The sequence below is a fragment of the Trichoderma aggressivum genome (assembly GCF_033847375.1).
Source record: "Trichoderma aggressivum f. europaeum strain CBS 100526 chromosome Unknown scaffold_035, whole genome shotgun sequence".
Classification (NCBI taxonomy): domain Eukaryota; kingdom Fungi; phylum Ascomycota; class Sordariomycetes; order Hypocreales; family Hypocreaceae; genus Trichoderma; species Trichoderma aggressivum.
Window position 1 is genome coordinate 70,016 of NW_026946401.1, and position 23,748 is coordinate 93,763.

At 45.4% G+C, this 23,748-nt stretch overlaps 5 protein-coding genes across 5 annotated transcripts; 3 read left to right on the top strand and 2 right to left on the bottom strand.

The window, feature by feature from the left end:
• Positions 1-2,620: 2,620 nt before the first annotated feature.
• Positions 2,621-3,739, bottom strand: Triagg1_7682 (uncharacterized protein; the record flags this gene model as incomplete). Its single annotated transcript, XM_062902444.1, has 6 exons — positions 2,621-2,679; positions 2,791-2,993; positions 3,075-3,223; positions 3,312-3,451; positions 3,494-3,546; positions 3,606-3,739. 6 exons carry the CDS (start codon positions 3,737-3,739, stop codon positions 2,621-2,623), a joined length of 738 nt encoding a protein of 245 aa, XP_062753268.1.
• Positions 3,740-7,372: 3,633 nt separating this feature from the next.
• On the top strand, positions 7,373-10,347 carry Triagg1_7683 (uncharacterized protein; the record flags this gene model as incomplete). Its single annotated transcript, XM_062902445.1, has 4 exons — positions 7,373-7,586; positions 7,658-7,830; positions 8,725-8,874; positions 8,923-10,347. The coding sequence occupies 4 exons, from the start codon at positions 7,373-7,375 to the stop codon at positions 10,345-10,347; spliced, it is 1,962 nt and encodes a 653-aa protein (XP_062753269.1).
• Positions 10,348-12,248: 1,901 nt separating this feature from the next.
• Positions 12,249-15,839, top strand: Triagg1_7684 (CAZyme family GH55; the record flags this gene model as incomplete). Its single annotated transcript, XM_062902446.1, has 10 exons — positions 12,249-12,456; positions 12,517-12,984; positions 13,042-13,611; positions 13,672-14,171; positions 14,220-14,329; positions 14,409-14,501; positions 14,552-14,748; positions 14,802-15,269; positions 15,323-15,649; positions 15,703-15,839. 10 exons carry the CDS (start codon positions 12,249-12,251, stop codon positions 15,837-15,839), a joined length of 3,078 nt encoding a protein of 1,025 aa, XP_062753270.1.
• Positions 15,840-18,329: 2,490 nt separating this feature from the next.
• On the bottom strand, positions 18,330-19,344 carry Triagg1_7685 (uncharacterized protein; the record flags this gene model as incomplete). Its single annotated transcript, XM_062902447.1, has 4 exons — positions 18,330-18,523; positions 18,597-18,824; positions 18,880-18,999; positions 19,053-19,344. The coding sequence occupies 4 exons, from the start codon at positions 19,342-19,344 to the stop codon at positions 18,330-18,332; spliced, it is 834 nt and encodes a 277-aa protein (XP_062753271.1).
• An 846-nt stretch (positions 19,345-20,190) lies between these two features.
• On the top strand, positions 20,191-20,917 carry Triagg1_7686 (uncharacterized protein; the record flags this gene model as incomplete). The annotated part of the gene is made up of 2 exons (XM_062902448.1): positions 20,191-20,301; positions 20,354-20,917. 2 exons carry the CDS (start codon positions 20,191-20,193, stop codon positions 20,915-20,917), a joined length of 675 nt encoding a protein of 224 aa, XP_062753272.1.
• Between the last annotated feature and the right edge of the window lie 2,831 nt (positions 20,918-23,748).

The following is a 23,748-nucleotide window of genomic DNA, read 5'->3' on the forward strand; positions in this document are numbered from 1 at the left end:
CAACTACCTATGGGGAAGACCGTAGTGTAAATTTAGCGAATGACATCTAACAGCTGCCTTGAGACTAAACTTGGTGATGATTGCTTGTCTCTCCTAGTCTTCTATAAAGCGTGTGGCATTATTTCAGACATTGGCCAGAGCCACTTAATGCTCTAAGCCGGAACGCAATAATACACAGAAGAACAGGTGCGGGACCATTCAGGGCCGGAGGTAGTGAAGAGCCCCCGCCCGTTGTCTCGGTAGCAATTCCAATTTTTGCCGTTATTTCCCGTTCTATAGGCTATTAGTAAGTCTACAGACCAATATATATAAAATAGAAAACGTTAAAAGAATACTTACCCCGAAAAGTTGGGAAAGCTATGAGAGCCAGCCACTATTTGTGAGGTAAAAGTGACTCCGGTGGAAAATTTACACGCACGACTCTGGCCCTCCCAAGATGTATAGGAGCTGGCAGAAACAGTGCACTGGTCTTGACTAGGCGGTACCTGTCCATTCGATTGCGCACTCGCGGTGTAATACTGGATACTTATCAGCAACAAGTCATAGGTTGAGGGATAGAGTTTGATCTTACAATGATCTCCGACGAGGCTGTAGGACTACCTGAAGAGACTGACTTAAGGCAGTTAGAGAGATATACAATCTCCGTGTCCCGTTTTTCCAATGACTCTAAATCGCTCTCGGCTGGATGGATCGGAGTGGCATAAACAGCTGCGAGTAGCAGCGAGATAACAGAGATGAGCTTCATTGTTTTAGTTCGGTCAATAGATTACTATCATGAAGAAGCGCAAGTTGAGCTAAACCTTCACCAGAGTGCAAACAGCCCCCTTTTTATACTCTTTCATCTTCCGCGTCTTCATCTAAGTCCCACCTTATGGCCGGTCTGTCCTTAGATGTATTACTTCTAAGGTCACATCAAATGAATCCACTTTTAGCTGGTATTTTTATCATCCAGTCTTCTAGTTACCCTGGTAGGCAAATTTTCACTTACGTCTGTCTTGACCGCGTTGTTAGAAGATGGGGCGGGCAAATTCGGTTTGAGAACCGCTGATGCGTCGAAAATTACTAAAGCGCCGAGAATTACTTAACATGTTCCGATACCTCTCTTTAACACACATTTGGCTGAAGCAAATATCATCCGAGAAATATCAGCCGATGGGGTCACTGGCCAAGTTAGGCGTCTGAATCAGAAGCATTAGTGGGGTTTGAATAATTATAAGGATTACTATTAGGTGATCTCTAGGGCAAAATATTGACCATTTGAGGTGAGAAGAGAAGATAGCTGCTCGAATGTCTTCACTTATTGAGGGAGTCTGTGATAAAAGCTAGCCAAACGAATATAGCGATGCATCGATCTAGAGCGGTGATTTGGAACAATGTGTAAATGACTATATAGCTAGAGTTGCTAACAGATACTAGCTGCGCGAGGTGCAAGCACGAACCACGTGAATACGACTACTACTTTCATTTCTCTGTGCTTGGAATAAGCAAGCCCTCGTGAAAGAAATCTGTAAGTTACATAATAGTAACCGAGCTTCCTGTAGGGATCCTAATCCTAGTTCTTCCCGTTCTTATACGCAATTTGTCACTACTTCAAAAGATTTTGTAGTTGGTCCTAGCTTACAGTGAAGTGGACTGAAAGCGAAGGGGTGGGGTTGCGGAATACGAGATCTTCTGGCTGGATTTTTTTTGGAAGGTGGATTGCTGTTAATAGTTTGGAATAGTGTGCTGCGTTCTGACTGTTTGCGGATGGGAGGATTTAAACGGGAGACGCGGTCTATATAAGAGCCATGTCTTGGACGTCAGGCATTATTTGTTGAAACACTGAATTCTCCATCCATTGGTCCAACCTTTTACTCAAAGAAAGATTATTCAAGATACCTAGTATTCAGATCCAGTACTTAGAAGCTAGAGACATTTCATTTTGCCTACATCCTTCAGGTTTTGCATCTTTAAAAAGTAAATATATGTGGTTATTAGCTCCAGTGGGTTAAGAAGAGGGTATCTGGTCGATCCCTAGTAAAATATGCAGATTAATAAACAGATCACCAATATAGCACTACCATGATACTCTAGCAACCCCAGAGAAGCCAATGGGCCTTATACCTCAATACTTATAGCTAGGGATCAAGAAACATTTAAGTAATAGCTAGATGATATGTAGAGGCAGAGAAGAGTTTGGCTGACAAGAGTTGATGGATTTGGCTGCTACATGAGAACGAATTGTAAATATATACCTGAAGGATATAAACATATATGTAGTATGAAACTTCTACAAGGGATTTGTAATTAACATTATTTATTTACCAAACCATTGCAGTCATTAGTGAGACGAAACTTCGATCTTTTTAAGTGTAACATTTTGCAAATTCACGGTGTGCTTTATCAAACGAACGTGATTACAACCTAGCAAATAGGTTTTGCACCACTTGTTTCGCTACTTGCAATCACAACCCAGTTTTAATTACATCCAAAATATCTCCAATATATAAAATGCCAAATTAATTCGAAGTGAAAGTTGACAGCCGCTGCAGCTTTCGAAGCCTGAAACTTGTTCTCCCAACCTATGTTGCAAAGACACGAGTCTCTACAGAGAGCTTCAAACAGACAGTAGAGCAGCGCCCTAAAGGTTACATATTCCATCGCCCCGAGCAAATGCGGCTGGGGAGTAACTCCAGCTGGCTGTTTTAAGTTACATTAGTTATACTGTGTCATGCCATAGGATTCGCTCATTAGTGTGGATGGAAGGTTGATGGGGTAGAGCTTGGAGATTGAACTAGGGACAATACATACTTGGGATGACATCCATGGGGGTCAGGTTAAGCGCAGACCAGAAGTAGAAGTCATCGGTGCGGAAGTCTGACACGGAATTTGGCGGGCAGGTATTCTTGAACTGAGTGTAGCGGTCGTCGTGCATCGAATGGTGCCACTTCCCTACAAAGATCCTTGCGTGATTTTTGCTTTTGTTGCCAAGGGAGAGCCAATCCTCTTGATCACTAAACGTTGATTGTAAGTGCCCATGTGGCGAGAAAGACAGACGTAAATAGAGGTACGAGGCCATGGAAACAGCAACTTACTAAAACGTGTTTTGAATTTGGTCCCAGGGCTTGGATGGATGAGATCCGTCTTGTTCAAAAACAACAGAATCACGAATAAACGTGTTTCCACCATCGTGTGATTTCCATACCATCACAATCCATTCTATGTCATGTCTGTGGCCAGTGTCCTGTATGATCCACTCGTCAGCTCTCCGAAATAGGTGGAGGCTAAAACATGCAATTGGGGCGCTGAGGCATTGCCTGCAATGGACATACCTTCGTGAAGTAAACATTATAAGCGATGCGAAACTCGGTAGTGCTGCAGCGCCGAAGATCCCAATAAGTGGGGAAGGAATAGAGTTCCGTGTTCTCGCCATTCCAATTTGGCTGCGAGTGGCAATTGTTGTTCAACTTGCCTATGTTACAGTTATCAGGGGCATTTCCCCCGTTTTGATTACCGTTGATTATGGCGGCGTCAGGAAGACAACTCCCAGTTGGAAGATTCCATTGACTATGATGAGACTTGTTAGCATAAAATCCGTGTAATGAACTTAGATCACGCAGTCATACGGTGCGCCGGCAGATGCGACAGAGACAGGATTATTATAGAAATCATCCACGTGGACCGGATCATTGGCAACCACAATGCCAAAGAGCGATGCGACAGTCGCTATGCCCGATAGAATTCTCTTTGCATTGGCCATGTCGAAGATATCGTAGGACAGAAATAATCAGAAAACTTCGTCACAGGTTTGAATTGTCTGAGTATCAAGTGATGGAAGAGGTAAAACAAAGTGTTCACTGCCTTTCTTATATAGCTGTCAAAACACAAACTTGAAGTAGTGCTGAAGAAACGCACTCTCCAGTCAGGCTCACGCAGGGCCGGGGCTTGGTGTCAGCACTAGCCTATTCTTCATGTCATCCGCCGAAGTCCAACAGTCGATGATACTATGGTATGAAGGCATATTACTAGTGGATATTTGCTCCGGTGGCACTGGCTTTCGCTTTGCAACGCCATTTCCTGGTTCGGTAATTTCTCCGTTACATTGCGCTCTACCAACTGTATAATCTCATATCCCGTATCAGACCATCCATTGAATGGATGTTAGCTGACAGGCCATGTGAAAAATCTTCCCCATCTGGTGGAGAATACCGTTCCCATTACTCAATGCAGCTCATCTAGCGAGCGAGGCATGTGGACGTGACTTGTGGTCTTATTCGTTCATTATGCTAACATGTATAATAAACCCAGACTAAATGCTCGAAATAAGAATCCCAAAAGCGCTTTTCAAAAGGAGTAAGAGAGCATAATCGCAATTTACCACCGATTAGGAGTGACTACTGACTATACATACCACAGGTATAATCTCTTACGTATACTTATGCCTCATGCTCTATGCACGAAGTGTTGGCAATGGATGACGTAACTAATATTTGTGACAAGCAAAGGATTCTGGAGAATTCCCATTTGATTGAAGTGGTTACGGTTTGACGGATGTGAACTTATTGCATATGGCAGACTCAGAAGTGAGCCACATTGTGTGCTGAAGTCTGGATTGATGACTTATTGAGAGTTGGATCCATGTGAGGATTCCGCTGTGCTCGGGCAAGGTTCAAAGCAAAAAGAGAATATAACTTTAATTAAATAAGATAATATTGATCACACACACAGTTGTATGGCTTTGAATTTCACAACTTAGGGTGTACCTTAGGATACTGATTAGCAATAGTATGCTCATTTAAGCATACTAAATATAAATAGAAGAGGGCCCAGCTTTTCGGATACTCCTTGAGCTACGAAGGTCATTTGATAAGATACCCCCTGAAAAAAAGTCGTGGTCCATTCGAATAGCTCTGAACAACTGCAGTTGTCGCGTGAATTGCTTATATCAGCCTAGTTCTTTACAATCTTTCGCACTGCGGCCGGAATAATTCTCTCCATAAACCTATAGCCAAGAGTAAGCCGGGCTACCTGGTGGGTTTCTTCTTAAATGGGTCAAAAGTTTTAGCTCTCTAGGCCTGGTCTCCAAATTTTTAAGCTCCCCTAGGTAGAAGTTCTAAATTATTGACCCAGGGGTATGTGAATTGACCAGCTGATGGCGTTTATCGATTATTTGGACTGTTGTCGAGAAACTCTTATAACCAATCCAGCGCCTGAAGGAGTTATGTTAAATACCTTTGAATGGAATGGCTCTATAACCAAATTTCCGCCATGTGTTGCTCTTTGCGATGTGCCACGAATCGGTAATGCACAACGAGAAAAATAGAACTGTAGAAACCAAACCTGAAGTAAAGAAAGACAGAAAACTATATCGTCTTGTCATTGCCATAGCTTGCTTCTATTTGGTTGCCTGCAACCCATCAGTATGGTTGACTAAAATATAACGTGTGTAAAAAGTTATATCTACACGAGCTATTCCATTGAGAAGAATCACTCAGGGGGCAGAGTGTCCCATCGGCCTATATTTACATGGGCGCTCTTCGCCGTAAGACTTGATGCTCTAAGAATAGATACTACATTGTATTACATGCGAGGGTGTCAATACGCCATAACCATTATTATATAGAGTCACAAGTGGAACATTGCCGGCATGTGTCATACAAGATGTAGAACAACGGAGGTAGAGTTGAAATATAGATGTAATACGTATCTAATGGTGAGGTATCTGCTTCCCTAAGTTCAAATCATTTCCGACTACCATTTTTAGCCTCAGATCATTTGACTTGATATGTTTTTCTTTTCAGAATAGAGATATCGTCGCTGGTGACATACTGGATACATCAACCTCATGTCAAGGTTGTATTTGCTTATTCTATGGTATGATGGACCAGGAGACCGCAATGCTATGGTCGATCTTCTCTATTATGCAGAGATTGAGGTTCTACCTAGGTTACAAGGAGGGAGAAATACACGGTCGGCGGTCGGGTCAATGAGATACAATTTGTCCGAGATGCTCATACCAACGCCAGCAACAACAACGAGCCGTCAGGCCCATCTGACTACGACTAGAGTCAATTCACAGCTTCATTATTGCGCAGAGCTTCTTAATGACACACGTAGAGTTTGAGGAGAATCTGTCGACAAAGAAAAAGCCGCACGCCACAGAACTGACTTTGGAGCAATCTTGGACGTGTTATGAATCCCGCATCTTTGCGACTTCAAGATACCTCGCTGGAGACGTAACATCTTTCTACTCATATAACGCAGTCTTTGAGGATATATGTAAGTAACATGGTTTCATAGTAACTCACACTGACTGACTTGGTCCATTTATGTTGGGGAGAGCTACTCTTTGCAGCAGGCAAATCCGATCTGATAGATCGTCATCCAAATGTCAAGCGGTGGTGGGATAACATTCATCAACGCCAAGCGTGACAAACCGTCTTAAATCGACGCAAACAGTTGCAGTTTGGGAGTTCCCATGATGAGCTATTACCATGTACGTGCAATTTGATTGAAATTAGAAAAGTTTTCTGTTGCCGGTATTATGAATCTGCAACCTCTGGGTGCACAAACGCCACATTCTTGGGTTTGATATTTCGTAGTGGTAGTTCATGCGGCGGTAGCTTGATTCTATAATTTTGCCACATGTACACATAGTGATCTGTTAACAGATCTCAGCACACAAGTTTCCACATAGTGTAGAGGTATGCATTTCTGATTGCATTTTGCTCGCATTCGCGTAGTAGTGGGCGTACTACCAACTAAGCATAGCAGTAAGCATAGTAGTCGCTGTTAGCAAAGTCCAAAGACTACCTAGCGGCCAAACCAAAATCCCTAAGATCCATAGCCCCTCTCGTATCAACACCATCTAATACTAATAAAGCCTGTAAGCGTCTTAGTTCGTCTTATAATGGCTCCATTAGGCTTGTTGGTGTTATGATCACGCCCGTCTCAGACAGACCGCAATCATAGACACATATATATACTCGAAAGTCCAGAAGACAGAATGAACTCGCTGAGAGAGTAATACTGCTAGCGCTGACGCTGTCACCCGTAAAACGGCACCGCCATAGGGTAGTCCCGCACAAATAGCATGAGCAGATATTTGTGCCCGCCCCCGATTGGCTGCGACGCTTGCAACAGGCTCTTCAGACTTGGTCCGTAGTGCCGCCTCAAAGCCCACTATAACGCCGTTAGGAGGCGATAGGCTACGAGTGATAACAAAAGGTTATAGGTCTAGAACGATGCAATCGTTCGAGGGGTCCTCATTCCAGTATTTAAAGGATGGTCTCTCCCAGTGAGCGAGCATGAGCGATGAGACCAACGGAGATATTTCGACTCTTCTTGCCTCGCTCTAAACTCTCAGACTCTTCGCTCAGCAAGTAAAGTCAATATGGCGATTGATGCTCAGATTCGAGTAGAAGCTGCTACTGTAGCAGATATACCGGAACTGGTTGAGCTCATCAATGAAGGGCTGAATCCAGAAGGAGAGTACAACATCTACCCGCATAATGCCCACGGGGCAAAGTATGCAACTGATGTGTTCGAGGCTCTCCTCAAAGCGGATAACAGTTGCGTCAAGCTACTGGTCGTTCGAGACGCTGAAGGTTAGCCAACAAGCGAGCAAAAGATTCCAACAATAATATGCCGTATTAAGGTAGCTAATTGTTGACTGCAGGCTATCCAATTGCAACGGGAACTGTATACAATATCGCCGCAGGTGATCCTTTTACCAGCGTATGGAACGACTGGGGTATCCCTCTTCAGCGAGGTATGAAACAAGAGGTTATGAATAAACTCTTCGGCGCGTGGACGAAGCGCCACAACAAGCTAATGGGCAACCAGCCTCGAGTGTGTTAGTCTCTCTCTCCAAACAAAACGCCCTTACCATGTCCATCACATTTTCATTTGACCCGACATGGAATCCGGCTGACTATCTTTTCCCTGTATATACAGATATTGAAGCCTTGGTCACTAGGAAGACTTGGCAAAAGCGAGGATGCGCAACTGCAATTCTCGCAGAAGCGGACAAAATAGCAGATGTAATCGACGTCCCTCTCTTTTTAGACGGAGCTGTACCCGAATTATATAAACGGCGGGGTTATAGCGAGGTCCCTAACGACTCTGGCGTGGAAGCATCGGCAGTGCCTATGCTGCGAAAAAAGAAGAGCGAGCGGGTCTGAGGCGTATTATTTTAGGTGCCTTTATTACTGTAGAGGTGCATTGGTGCCGCAAAATGAGTATCCGCAGATATGAAGGAATACGCTCGCCATTCCAGATGAGTTTAGTGTGGCGGGTGTGTGCGTATTGTCTGTTTATGTATGCTGACCATTTCTCGATTGCCTCGTGTTTGGTTAAACATCCAAACTAAACTAACTATTTTTGGCCCATGAGTATGATAATCCATTTCCGGAATGACTACTAAGAGGAGGATCTATTATCCTTTCTTCTAATGTGACTCATAACGTAGGAAGGATTCCTTTATGACGGATGCCGTACCCACCGTATCGTAGTACTACACGAATACTATGATGCGGACTCCCGATGATGTAGTGGACCCCCGCCACCCTCTCTACGAGAGTCAAAAGAACCTCTACATATATCTCTATACCTCACTCACTCCTACTTCCATCAGCCTGGGTACAATCCAAAGGATATATATACACTTCAGAGAATCGGACACTGATACAGTAACGGCGTTTTTGACGAGCTACCACTTGATGGAAGCCGTTAAACGCCGTCCAGATGGAGCAAAACAACGTCAATTCCCATTCGCGATCCAGCGAGCCATACTTCAACGACGAATTCAACGAAAAAGTCCTAAGGCTGATGGATGAATGGCATGTTCCCGGCCTATCAATTGGGCTTATTCAGGACTCCTCAACCAGTTTCAAGGTACATCATGTTCTCAAGAGTATGACGGTAGAAGTAACCAGAGTTTAGGCGTATGGTCTTGCGCAATTACCTGATATTGCTGTAACCCCAGAAACAGTCTTTTTTGCTGCTAGCACTACCAAGGCTTTCACTGCTGCCAGTGTCTCTTTACTGGTGGACAATGCGGATTTGCGCTCGTCTTTCAAGCACTGTCCATCGAATTTGTCATGGCAAACAACGCTCTCTTCAATTTTAGGCGCCGACTTTGCTCTGGACGATGATTCCATCACATCCCGTATCACGCTGGAAGATGCACTTAGCAATCAAACTGGTTTGCCAGACCATAAATTTAGCTTCAAGCCGAAATCAGCATCGGTGAGAGATGTTGTCCACTCTTTGAGGCATCTCCCAAGAGCTGCAGAACCAGGCACACGGTATCTCTATAGCAGCTACATGTTTTCGACTATATCACACGCTATGGAGACTATGACCTCAATGAGTCTGGGCAATTTCATGAAACAAAACATTTGGCAACCTTTAAGCATGACCCGCACCTATTGGACACCGGCAGAAGCAGTGGAAGCCAAGGCATCGGGAACAGTCCTGGCTCGCGGGTACGCTTGGAGCGACGCGAATGAATCATTTGTGGAAGAGCCAATGCCTGATTATCCAGCAGTGTCAGGGGCGGGAGCTATTATCAGCAACGTTGTTGACTACACAAAATGGCTGCAATGCATGATGACTCAGTCTCCGCCTATAAGTCCGGCTGCGCATACCACCCTTACTACGCCGCGGATATCTTTTTCAGCCCCCAGTAACAATCCATTCCCGGTACCGCATTCTTACGCCTTGGGATGGTTCATTGATCACTACCGCGGTCAACGCATCGTATGGCATAGTGGTGGTTGGACTGGATTTGGAACCACCGCGATGTATCTCCCAGATCGCCAATGGGGACTGGTGATGATGGGAAATACAAGAGGGTCAAGCCACTGCGTTCAGACAGCTCTATATATGGGGATGCTTGACGATCTCCTTGGGACGCCTAACGATGAAAGAGTTGACTGGAATGTTGAACTCCAGGAACGTCTCTTCCGGCGAAGATCGGATATTGCTCGCTCCGCAGAGATCCTCTACCCCTCTCTCCCATGTCCGGGATGTTTACCTCTTCTTCCTTACCATGCTTACACTGGAGACTATATTCACCCCGGTTATGGTGATTTAGTTTTGGAGTGCCGTGGAGACTCGCTATACGCTTCGCGTCTTGCTCAAGAGATCTCGATGGTAATACGGATGGTACATGTCTGCAAGGAATCCTGGTTGGCCACTCTAATGACTCTAAACGAAGATCCGCGCGACCACTTGATTGTACGAGCATCATTCAAACTAGATGCCGGTAACAAAGTCACTCAAGTGGGATTAGACCTTGAGCCAGCACTGAACGGGAATATGATTTGGTTTAGCCGGAAAGTGTTGACTGTAGGGTATCCCTGACCGATCTGTCTGCGGATCTCGTAGATCGTGTATAAGACGCCCTACTCTCGACTTTATGATAGATAACTAAAAGAAAATATTCTACCTAGTCTACACATGACAACAGAAATATACATGAAATTTTGATGGTGGTATTCCAAGTACTATTCTAGGAGATGTAATTCAACCTTGAAAGAGGCATAATTATCAAATGGTAATAATCCTCCTTCATGGACGCTTTGAAAAGCTTCTCGTCTCTTCTCACTTTATAAGAAACTTTAAAATTATCGGACCATATCAAGAATCTCCGTGAGTTGTCCCCCCCTTAAACCCCACGCGCCCAAACCCGAATGTCATGGGGAGTCCTCCGTAGTTGCTTACATACCTAGATATATTGCACTAAGCACATTCCATGGTAGATATTATTCACTCTTAACTCCGTTGAGCATGTGATAGTAGTTGCCACAAGCGATATTAAAAACACCCCCGATTTTGAAAAGGGTGGGTGGATAACACGTAGTATAGATGAACAACCTCTCATGATAACAGTATAGCTGGAGAAGATTAATTGGATCAATTGACAGACTAGGTTGGCTTGATTGAGCCGCCAACTATCTATTACATCAACTTAATATGTGTCTGGGTGATAAAGTACTTAGAAAGCTGCAAGGAGTGGTGGGGGAATGACCAAAGTAATACCGTAGAACCTCGCAAAACTCGTTTATGGGCCCTTCTATATGAGGTGACACGCTAACTTGAGAAAGTTAGCCTATTACTTCTCTCAATCAAGACTAGGTATAATTACAAGGAGACCCATAAACGAGTTTTGCGAGGTTTTACGGTGCAAATCAGCCGTGGCCACATGTGGTAATTCTGCCTAGGCATGTCCCGCTGTGGCATACCGCCGATAGGTCATAGGTGATTCCCGGCCGTATTTGGCCCTGCCGATCTGCCGGGGTCCGCGCCAATTACACCTCGTCCTACTCTCCGCGCTTTTATATTGTTAACCTGGGGAAGTCTGGAGTCTGGACCCCAGACTCGCTATCACCCCGCACATACGCAGCAAGAAGCCACAACTCTGCAGCAGGTTTCGGTCCTAAAATGAAATGCTGCTACCTGGTACCGGTGTTCGGAGCTACTCGGAGCATGGGGTTGGACTGGGCTGGGCGGACCCTGGAGTCCGAGATTCCGCGACCGCATGACTTCTGACTCTGCTCATCTCACGTTGTATGGGCCTTTTCCCCTTTGAGCATCGCAGGTTTTGGCGCGAGAAACGCCAAAACAGAACGCGCGCGCTCCACCCCCAAGCTGCCGAAACTTGATTTGCGAGAGCGCCGCGTCCAGAGTCCAGACTGGTTTCGGCGTTGTTCTCTGTTTCTTCTCCCACAGCACCAGCGCCCGTCCGATGTGTGTGGCCGTTCGGATAGATGGCTAGGCTTCATGTCGGTGCAACCACCAAGCATCGCCGAAGCCCACATCTGCCCCCGGACAGTCTGCCGCCAAAGATGCACACAAAAAAACGCTTCACTAGCATGAACAGCTGGCATCATCTCGGGCCTATTCTTTATTGGGACCCTATTTGTCTAGCTACGAGCAAGGTTACCGGGTAAGGGGTGCCGAGCTATTGCCAGCATAGCTCGTCTTTCGCAACGCAATCGTGATGACTTTCTCGGTCGTTCTCCATCTCCGGCTCATGGAAAGCTTCCTCGTGGTTAACTAAAAGGCCCTTTTCTGTTGTCTAACTGAAGCGCGGAGTCCTCAACTCCCTTTGAGCGTAATTTATCCATGTGCACTTACCGTGTTTCAGTATTCTTCTTCAAAATGATATAAGAGCATGGACCCCCCCAGGAAGCCTCTTCTGTCACCCTGCCACTTGGCTCATCCATTGTAATTGCGAAGCTGTGCAGAGAGATCCTGTCATCATGGGCTTCATGCGCTCCGTCGTGCTTTCGGCCCTGGCGCTTGCTGCGACCTGCCGGGGCGTGATTGTCCCTGGGGCCGAGGCTGAACCCGCTTTGGAAAAGCGTGCTTCGTCTTATTGGTATGAGAATATAGCCAAACAAGGAGTTGCGCCGTTCGCACCTAGCGGTTACACCGTATACCGCAATGTCAAGGACTTTGGCGCAAAGGGTATATTATTCTCCCTCATTTCGTAAGGTTCCTCACAGTTACTGACGTAGAATGCTCAAGGTGATGGTGTTACCGACGATACGGCGGCAATTAACAATGCCATCCTGTCAGGGGGTCGATGTGGCCGACTCTGCAAGTCCAGCACTTTGACTCCGGCCATCGTGTACTTCCCAGCGGGAACATACCTGATTTCGACTCCCATCATTGATCAGTACTATACCAACATTATTGGAGATGCGACCAATCTTCCCACCATAAAAGCGACGGCCAACTTCAACGGTATTGCTCTCATTGATGGTGATACCTATTATGGCGACAACAATCCCAATGACCCCAACTGGATTTCTACCAACGTCTTCTATCGACAAGTGCGCAACTTTAAGCTTGATATGACATCTATGCCGGCTTCGGCGCCCAGGACGTATGGTATCCATTGGCCGACAGCCCAGGCGACAAGCTTGCAGAACATCCAGGTCACAATGACTACTGCGTCTGGAAATCAACAAGTGGGCCTCTTCGTCGAAAACGGTATGTATTACAGAGCCACGAGACTCTTTCATCTGTTCCTAGCTAATAGCTCCATAGGTTCTGCTGGATTTCTCACAGACTTGACTTTCAACGGTGGCCTGATCGGTGCCGCTGTGGGTAATCAACAGTTCACGATGCGCAACTTGGTATTCAACAACTGTGGGACAGCCATTGTCAGTGGGTTTACCTGGGAGTGGGTTTACCAGGGCATCAGCATCAACAACTGTGGATTGGGAATTGACATATCGTCCGCCGAGTCTATTACACTGATTGACAGTTCCATCACCGGGACGCCAGTCGGAATCAGGACCAGCTACAGTGCGAACCAGTCGCCCCCCACATCCAACAGCCTCATCATTGAGAACCTTTCTCTCAACAATGTTCCAGTGGCCGTTCAATCGACGGGCGGCGCTACTCTTCTGGCTGGCGGAACTACGACAATCGCTGCATGGGGCCAGGGCCACCAGTATACTCCAAATGGGCCGACGTCGTTCCAAGGCACTATCGCAGCAAATGCCCGTCCCTCGTCACTCTTGAGCGGGTCCAAATATTACACACGCTCAAAGCCTCAATATGAAACCCTGCCGGTTTCTTCGTTCAAGAGCGTCCGATCTGCCGGTGCCACTGGTGAGTACGAGCCCCTGTGATTTGTAGAGATTTGAGTGCTAATCTAGTGTGCTATTCTAGGTAACGCGGTGACGGACGACACCGTAGCTCTACAAAACGTCATCAACAGTGCAACCGCTGCAGGCCAAATTGTGTACTTCGATGCTGGCATTTACCGCATTACTAGCACACTCAAGATCCCTCCCGGTGCGAAGCTGGTCGGAGAGGAGTATCCCATCATCTTGTCTTCTGGAAGTTTCTTCAATGACCAGAACAATCCCAAGCCTGTTGTCCAAGTGGGTACACCTGGCCAGACTGGGCAGGTGGAGTGGTCAGACATGATTGTTGCCACTCAAGGCACACAAGCTGGAGCTGTTCTTATCGAGTGGAATTTGGCTACTTCTGGAACTCCAAGTGGTATGTGGGATGTACATACCAGAATTGGTGGCTTCAAGGGGTCAAACCTCCAGCTTGCACAATGTCCGGTCACTGCGGGCAGCTCGGCTGTCAACACAGCTTGTATTGGCGCCTACATGTCCATGCACATCACGTCTGGCGCAAGCAACCTGTACTTGGAAAATGTGAGTCAATCTAGCATGGAAACTTGGCCTACTAGCTAACTTGGATAGAACTGGTTCTGGACGGCAGACCACGACATTGAGGACTCAAGCAACTCACAAATCACCGTCTTCAGCGGCAGAGGCTTGTATGTGGAGAGCACTGCAGGAACGTTCTGGTTGTATGTGACCTCTTCTATCCGAGTTCCGAATTTTTTTCTTCTATTTTGCTTTGAGCTTTATGCTGACACACTCTTCTAGTGTCGGAACCGCTGTTGAGCACCATGTTCTCTATCAGTATCAGTTTGCCAATACCCAAAACATCTATGCAGGAGTTATTCAGACAGAGACACCGTAGGTATATCAATGCCCCTCATTCGCTCCCGGCTAATAAATCCGACCAGGTACTACCAACCAAATCCCCTCGCACCAACCCCTTTCACCGTCAATACTGCTATAAATGACCCCGACTTTGCAGCTTCCTGCGCCGGCAAATCTGGTCGATGCGCTGAGGCTTGGGGCCTGAGAGTCCTTAGCTCCAAGAATGTTCTCATCTATGCTGCTGGCTTATATTCTTTCTTCGAAAACAACGACGGAAAAGGTAAACCTGCTTTTGTTTTGTCCCTTGTATAAGAATAAGCTAACGTGTAAAAGGCTGTAACAACGGTGTAGAGCCGCAAAATTGCCAAAATAACATCGTCGACCTCGAAGGCACGCTGACCAACGTTAACATCTACAACTTGGGGACAGTTGGTGTCGTCAATTCGATTGTGGAGAATGGAAATGTGCTGGCAGCTTCTTCTGACAATGTCAACGCCTTCGCTGATGTTATAGCTCTGTTCCGACTTGCTTCTGGCAGTGGAGGCACCACCCCCCCTCCTCCTAGCTCCACAACAAAGACAGGCCCGACAACAATGTCAACCATAACCACTAGCTCGTCACCGCCGAAGCAAACTGGATGGAATTTCCTGGGATGCTACTCTGATAATGTTAACGGTCGAACTCTGGCCAACCAGGTCCAAGTCCCAGGAGGTGCATCAGCCATGTCGATCGAGGCGTGTGAGACGGCTTGCAAATCCGCTGGATATACTATTGCAGGTCTCGAATATTCAGGAGAATGCTGTAAGTATTATAACGTGGACAACAACACTCCGAATGGCACTAATGGTACCTAGGGTGCGATAACAAGTTCGGAAACGGAGGCGGCCCTGCTTCTGACGGAAGCGCTCAATGCACCATGACCTGTAGCGGTGCGCCCCAGGAAACCTGTGGAGGCCCAAATCGCCTTGACGTGTACGCAGTGGCGACCGCAACTGGAGCTCCACCTCCCGCGTCCACCGGATGGGCCTTGAAAGGATGCTATACGGATAGCGTCAACGCTCGAGCATTGATTGCTGAGGGTGTTCCCAACGGGCCATCGTCCATGACTGTTGAGGCATGTCAAAGTGTCTGCAAAAGCTTAGGCTATGTTCTTGCAGGCGTCGAATTTGGCGACGAGTGCTGTAAGTCTTCTCCCAGTTCGTGATTCATTGGTTCTGGCTCTAACAAATCTCAGACTGTGGTAACAGCCTCGCCAATGGTGCTACCATCGCTCCAGACGGAAACGCTGGGTGCAACATGAATTGTGCTGGCAACGCTGCTGAAACTTGTGGTGGCTCCAACAGACTGAACCTGTATAGCTATGGCTCTTGATGTATCCTAGATATACAAGGGGACATATGATGTGATATGTACTCCACACTAACACTAGAAGTCTGACAAAAAAAGAATATTGGAGGAATTTGTATATACCTGGTGTCTCCTCTGGTGATTGGGCATTGTACACCTTAGCCGTTGATTTGCCCTTGTTATTGGGCCATTGTGATGTATTCCTACTCAGCAGCCATCGTCTTGTTTTTAAAGATATAATAATACCCTACTACGGAATCTGAGCCTTATGAAGAGGCAACTTCAATCCAGCGTAGCATACACCCCTAGATATAGTCATTTAGTACGATGAAACTATTCAGATGAGTCTTCTAATGCTCATAGTGATAACTTCACTTGGCACAAAGACAGATCCCATATGAACATATTAGTGGTACTCGGCTTAATGGTCGTCTATATAACATTACAGAAACTATAAAAAGGACATATTTCTAGGGACCAACGATGTCCTGTGCATCATCCATTCTCCTAGCTTCGATCCACGAGATAGCCTCTTCTCGGTTTCGGCAAACATGAGGTTGCCCTCTTTCTTTATCATCTGGTGTTGACATGGATCCTTCCAAGGTCATATCAAGATTGCATAGAATACTGTTACGAAGATACTCGAAACAATGGGCAGCATGTCTCGGGTTATCGTCTTCGCCGGGTCCATTCAGTATCAACTGATGGTAGCTATCCACGCTGTAATATAGCTACAAAGGGTTGAATATGATTAGAGAAGGAAGATTAATAGATAGAGACGAGTGAGAGTAACATAGACTAACACAGTGCAATGCGTGAGTCCATGACGCTTCAAATAACGGTCCGGAACGAATAGGGTCATCTGTAATAGGATTTCCAAGCAAAGGGTGATCCCGGTAGTCTGGAATAAGGATACTTCCGCTCCCAACTATAAACGTTATTAGCACATCTTCTTACAACATCAACAGCGGATTATCGGTTTCGTACGTGGCATCAACATATCCCAGTTTTTCCGAATTTCCATGCGATTATCATTTGATGTCATGTTCGGCACGTATTTATCTTCTTCGGGCTTGAGAAATGTGTACGTGTGCGATACTGCCCTATAGTTAGATTGGAGAAGTTCGACACCGACAATGCGGTACTCACGCGTCTTGTAAATGCCATTTATGTCACTGCCTGCTTCAACAAATTGGCCGCCTGCGGCTAAGTTTTGAGGATCGTTTCTTAGTCTTGTATCATGACTTGACTTTATGGAAACTAATATGATGAGAGTTGTCTGAAGCCCAATGACAACCCCCCATCGTAACCATGTCCACAAGTTGGAGGACGCCCTGGCCTTTTTCGTTGGGTGTTGTGCTAAATAGGGTGTCGATAAATCTGCATTATCTCTGAAAGAAAGGGAATTGGCTTTGTTGAAGAGGTTGGTGATTGATGAAGACCTGTTTGTCCCAGGCTTATTATCCTCTAGATCATCTCCACACTCATGGAAATGGTCGTCTCCTTCAAGTTTGCAGTATTTCCCAGCGATTGCCATAGTCTCACCAAGATCCAGTTGGTGAAAATGCATAGAATTTAGAAAGACAATGATTGCACAAGAACGAAATGAAGAAGAAGAAAAGGGTTCTCCCTCTCCCTACTAGCAAGTGAATTTAGAAACGAAATGATGCAACGAGGAAGGTTTTTTTTTAGAAATAGAGAATTAAAATAGCCGCCGAATTGATGAAACTAGTTCAAACGACATCGCCCCTCGTGTACTAGTGCACAGTCAAAACTTTTATTGTTTGAGGCGAACAGAATCTCTCACAAACAAGTATTATATGAAACAAACCCCTTTAGCGAAAACCCTCTATGCGGAACAGAGGTATTCGCTAAACTATGCGACGAGTGTTTAAGTGATCTAGCGATCGGCGAAATACTAGAATCAAAGTAGTTGAAACTGGGTCGGCTTTTTCAACCTCTAGTTAGCTACGCAACCGTAATCCCACTGTTCATACCAATTAAACCCGACAGCTAAGTCCATACACCACAAGCGACGTCTTAAATCTGGCTCGCAGCGCTACAGCACTTATCGGGGTGCTATCCTGAAGTTTACTTAGCACCTGACTGTCTGTCGAGTCCGGATTAAATATAAAGACGGGTGATGTATACTACCCTATATTTTGCGAGGTATCAAATATTACTTGCCTGGGAGTTATTGAATATAATTTTGAAAGATAGGCTTGAGTTACATGTAGTGAAAGTTTAGTTTTAAATCAGATAGCTGTTTTAGTTGAGTATTAAGTTGTTAGGCAATTGGAACGAAAGCGAACCTCCGAGTTTAGATGGGTTGGGTGGTGTTGAGAACAAGGCACAGCTGGAGACCTATTGTATCTAATTGTAGGTTATGAACATATAACACGTAAAATTCTTGTTTAAGGGCAATAACATGAAGGCATCAAGACCGAATGCACAGGATGAGAGTATCGTTATCATTGTAAATTCAAGGCTACATGTTGTTTTAACTGAATTCACCTAGTCCTCCAGCACCTCCATATTTCCCACTGAGTGGTCTAGCGCCCACTCGCGCACGTTGTCAAAATTTCGACAGACATGCTTCGAGTTCAATTCGGGCCAAGCAAGCGGATCGTCTGGAATCATATAGAAAGTGAAGAGACCGATATCCGCGTTACATTGAATATTTTGGCGAAGTACTTCGATGCAGTGATCTACATATGTATGAGTAACGTCGTGTTTAATGCGTTCATCATGCCGTCGACAAATGGACATGTGCAAACATACCTGTGTGAGCTTGGAGGGCTTCCGGGCCATGAGCAAACTCTCCGCCAAGAGGTTCGTAGTATTCCTTATAGGTGACTCGTCGCAGAAGATTGAGGCAGTGCAAATGGTGAAAGACTTCCATGCCAACTCTGTACCCTTCCTCCCCAGTGGTAGGATGGTTGGTCTTGAGCGAAGTCTCTGGCATATCCAACTTCCATAAGTCGGACTTTGATATCCACTGGTCTCCCACTTTCATGCGGTTATTAGAATCGGTTAATAATTGCTAAATTGGTTGTATACTCACTATCGTACGAAATCTCCCTCCAAACTCTATCGACCTCGGGGCCAACACCTACGAAGGGATTACCCTTTGTTGTAAGGTTGTATCGAACATGATCGTATCTAACAGAGATGTCGGCGGGCGCTGCGTATTATTTAGTTATTTTGTGATGATTTGATCCAATATATATCACTTACACCAAGCAGAAATCTGACGAACAAGAAGCAGAGTGGATGATCGCAATATTAGCGCGCTGGCGAGCATCCCGCATGAGATAACAAGCGAAGCTACATGTGCAACCCAGGGCCATTTCGATTTAATCCATCCTGAGGCTGATTCGCGGAGGGAGGTTTTGTAACCCAATTCTGTTTTGTCTGATAAATAGTCGAGATCATCAATCGCTTGCAGAGTTGAAGTAGAGTCAGACGATAAACGACCAAGCTTCTCGCTAGCCAAAGATGCTTCAAGTTGTCGATATTGGAAAGCCATAGTAGTGCAAATGAAAACAAAATAATGCAATTGGATACAACACTTTAGGGAATTTTTTTTTGTTTATAATGTTAACCGTTGGGATTTTCGTGAACAAAAAAGGGAAGGCAACGAGAGCTAGAGTGAAACGATTTAGTCATCGGAGGTACTCAGCTGCTCAGGGGAAAAGTGGATAGCGGGCTGGCCTTGGCAAAACGAAACCCGAGCGGTTACAAAAGTTGACAAAGGACAATGTTAAACCATATACCTTTAAACGGGGCGGTCAACAAGCGACGGCGAAGAAAACAAGATCAACGAACTTTCAAACAACTAGATTTATATCGCTCATATTCTACAGCTCTCTGAAATAACGACCGTTTCATAGTCTCATGTGATACCAGCGCTTAACGCGACCCAACCTGAAACTGGAGTATTGTAAAACCATTACGAAAAATAGGCTGGAGAATTCCAACAGCCTCGGTACAACATCGATGGTAAGTTTCAACCAGTACTCACTTCTGAATTTTGGCAAAGCGATTGATGAAATCTCCCGTTTCAATCAGGTTTCTGATGATACCCCGAACAGACGATCTTGTATGGCGGAGTGATTTAGTTTTTACGACTGTCCGCATAGAGTCAGTGTACTCGAGTGCCTATAAAGTAGTATTGGGTTTGCCTTCTTTTCTAATTTTCGGCTCCTATTCATCACTTCACTCTTCATCTCATCCTTCTTCTTCCCTCTTCTATTATTTTTTTGACTGCTGGCCAGTCTAGTTTTGCTTTCTATCTTTTACCTTTTCCATTGAACATCAACGTTTATAACTTGCATTCAACTTTATTTCAAGTTCTCTTCAAGTCTTCGTCATCATGCGTCCCATTTCAGCAACCAATGCCTTAGTTTTTGGCCTTCTTGGCTTGGCTCCTCTCGCTGCCGGCCTCCCAACAGCTGGATCTGTAGACATCGAGCGCCGATATGTTGTGAGTATGCCGATTGCGAGGATGATTGAATTAAGCTAACGAAATTTGTTAGGGTTCTGCTGCAGCTCTATCTACTAAGCTCATGCGTTCTGTTATCCCAGGAGTTGAAGCTCGCCACCATACCGAGGCCCAAATTGCTGCCAAAGAGAAAGCGGCCGCCAAGAAGGGTGGAAAAAAACATGCCCGTGGGGATGAGGTTCCTGATGATGATGAGTTTGGGTCTTGGGCTGATAAGCGTGAGCCTCATCATACCGAGGCCCAAATTGCTGCCAAGGAGGCTGCTGCCAAGAAAAAAGGTGGAAAGAAGAATAATGCTCGTGAAACTGGTGTAGTTCCAGAAGATGATGAATTCGGCTCTTGGGCTGATAAGCGAGAACCTCATCACACTGAGGCCCAAATTGCGGCCAAGGAAGCCGCCGCTGCTCAGAAGAAGGGGGGAAAGAAGAACCACACCCGCGAGACTGATGAGGTTCCTGAGGACGATGAGTTTGGATCTTGGGTTACCAGGCGGGACCCCCATCACACTGAAGCCCAGATCACTGCTAAAGAGAAGGCCGCTGCTGAGAAGGGTGGAAAGAAGAATCATGCCCGCGAGGCTGATGAATGCAGCTCTTAGGTTGATTAGCCCACCGTAAGAACAAATTTATCTTACCTAAATAATCTACTGCTAGAGAATTCCAAGTGATGTGATGAGATTTGGCTTCAATCAATGTGAAAATATTGCCAGCAATAGTCTTGGAAATATATCACACATGGTCAAACATCGGTATTAATAACGGCCGCGGCGGAAAGGAAGTTAATTCGCTCACTTCGTACGTCGGAGCCACATTTCAACCATACTCGCCGAGAGCGTTTCCATAGTCATTTGATTGATGCAAAAGAGCAGGCCGGCGCTGAAAGATAGAAATAGTAACCCATAGTGAATAATATTTCTTCAGAGATATAGTTGAGACGCTTGCATTTAACGAAATGTCTCAATTCATCTTCATATCTCAAATTCAGTTTATACTCTTATTTAGACTTTAGGTAGCCAACAATCTGAAAGAATGTGACCAATTCAACGTACGTCTAGTCACTTTCTAGGAAACGCACCCATCGTTCATTCGCGTCACGGAACGCTCGCGCTGAGTGTTCCATGGTCTCTTCATCCTGACTGATACTCCCAACCCTTAGTTAGTCCCGGTAGCCGCCTTTGTAATACCATCAGAGCTGGGTTTTCACAATAACTCATTACAGAGAAATTTCTTTCGTCCATTTATGAGGGCTTTCTACGCCGAAAACGATATCCGATAGCCATTCTTTGATTAGTTGAGCATATGACGCGGATTCTTCTTTTGGAAGCGGGATTGGTATATCTCTCCCTCGATGATGTATTGCTTCAACAGCTGCAATAAAATACTATAGTTATTCAATTAGCTCTCTGTATTGCTATCTTAGTCTGGGGTTACATCTTGACGTGAACTTACCGCGGTTCCTGCTGCGAATGCTTCAATTAGCCGACCTTCTTTCACAGCATCTTGTATCTCATTTATGGTGAAGTCTCTTTTGATCGCTGTCAAAGGAGGGAGGGTTCGACCCTTATGATGCCACACTGAGGGTTTGTTAGGATTAGATCGCACCAAATCCAAGACACTGTAGCGGGTTACACCCTCCAAGATTGTGCCATTATCTAGCCCTGCAGTGACGAGCTCAATGTCACCACTTTTTGTCTTCCATAGGACAAAAAAGTTACTTGCGCCTGCCTCTGTAACAAATCCATCTGGTCCAAAAAGCCAAAGGACTTGATCGAATCCCCTTTGAAGAGCTGCATCATGTGCCGGTAGCGTGGGGCCATAATTTCCTCCAAGCTTTCGATTTCCAAACCCACCCGGCCAAGCTCGGACAGCTTCGGTTGGGGAAGTGAGCCATCTCATACCATTCCCTTTGGTAGTGAAACCTGGAAGTAGAGTTGCAATGACATATAACAAAGACTGTCGAGGCTTTTGAACACCTAGGGCAGCCGTTAACCCAATATGAGTTGGACGTAGATATAACGGTTGCCCAGTTTTACCACTAGGAAGCCATTTTTCAGCCTCAAGCGCGGCAAAGTGCATCAGAAGAGATTCAAAATGAGCTGTATCAAACTCAGGTAATCCCACACGAAGAGATGATTTCAGCATTCTCTCACAGTTAAGTTGCAATCGGAAAACTCGTAATCGATCGTCATGCCCTCGGTAGATTTTGATGCCTTCAAAGCATTCTGTTGCATATTGAAGAACGCTGGCACTGGGCATTATAGGGAGTGGTCCGTATGGCCGGATTCCAGGAGCCTGCCAACCTGTAGATTCGTCCCACTGCCAGATAAACATGTGCTCTGTGCAATTCGTTTGTAGATTGTCCAGAGGTTTGATTGGTGTATTTATTATTGCAGCCGAGCCGTTGCCATGGTTAAGCAACTTTGGCCGTTTGAGCCTATTTCTGTTCTCTCAAGGTGCCATTTGATGCAATGGAGTTCTTTCACTGACGAAGAATAAACTTGGTATGCTTATTTAGAGAGGCAGTATTATCTATCTTAAATATTTGGAAATATTTGTGTCTATCGTTATCCAAAATTAGAGCCGACGATACCCAGGACGTATTGCCATCTACATGGGCAATCACACAACGAGTTCCATAACCATCCATCGCCCAGGTGCGCTCACATAGTTCCCTATCAACGGCTCATCTAAGGAGTACAGATATGCATAGGAAAAGAAGACAACAAAAGGTATTATTCATGTTGTCACCAAAGTAGACCAGGATTCAATGGGATTGGCACCAACATCACTTGTAGCGCATCCGCTGGGCGCGCCCTTCTGATACCTAGACTGTATTCCGCGTATAGGCGAGGATCCTTCTGTCCGAGTAAGGTATTATGAGGGTAATTACTATTATGTCATGGTCGGAAAGATTAGGCTGGAAGGATAATCTATTCCCATTGTAGATGCTTACCAATCATTAGCTTCCCTTTTTGTTATCTAGTTGGCTTATAATACGTAAAATCTGATCCGTTATCGAGGGGCTGAGACGTAACATCAGATATCGGCTTGAAAATAACTGGAATTATCGAATTCTATCTGTAGAAATATTATTAGTCTTTTCGAAAACTTCCCGCATCATTGTTTTGGGTGCTTTTTTGTATCCCTGCTGCCCGCTCATCTTACAGTGACCATGGGGCAGTGAAACAATTGCTACAGCGCTGATAGTAGTGGATTCTATGGCAGAATGTGAGATTTATAGCAGAAGTGTGAAATTATTGAGATGAGAGGGAATATTTCAGCTCATTACACTTGATCCTCAACCCATAATAAAGACCTAAAAAAGAAAATCTACGACGCAATACACCACTTTATTTACCGATTAGAACTGAGAGTTGACTTCAATTATCTTCTACTAAACGCCACTTCTATCTACAAGGAAAGTAATCCG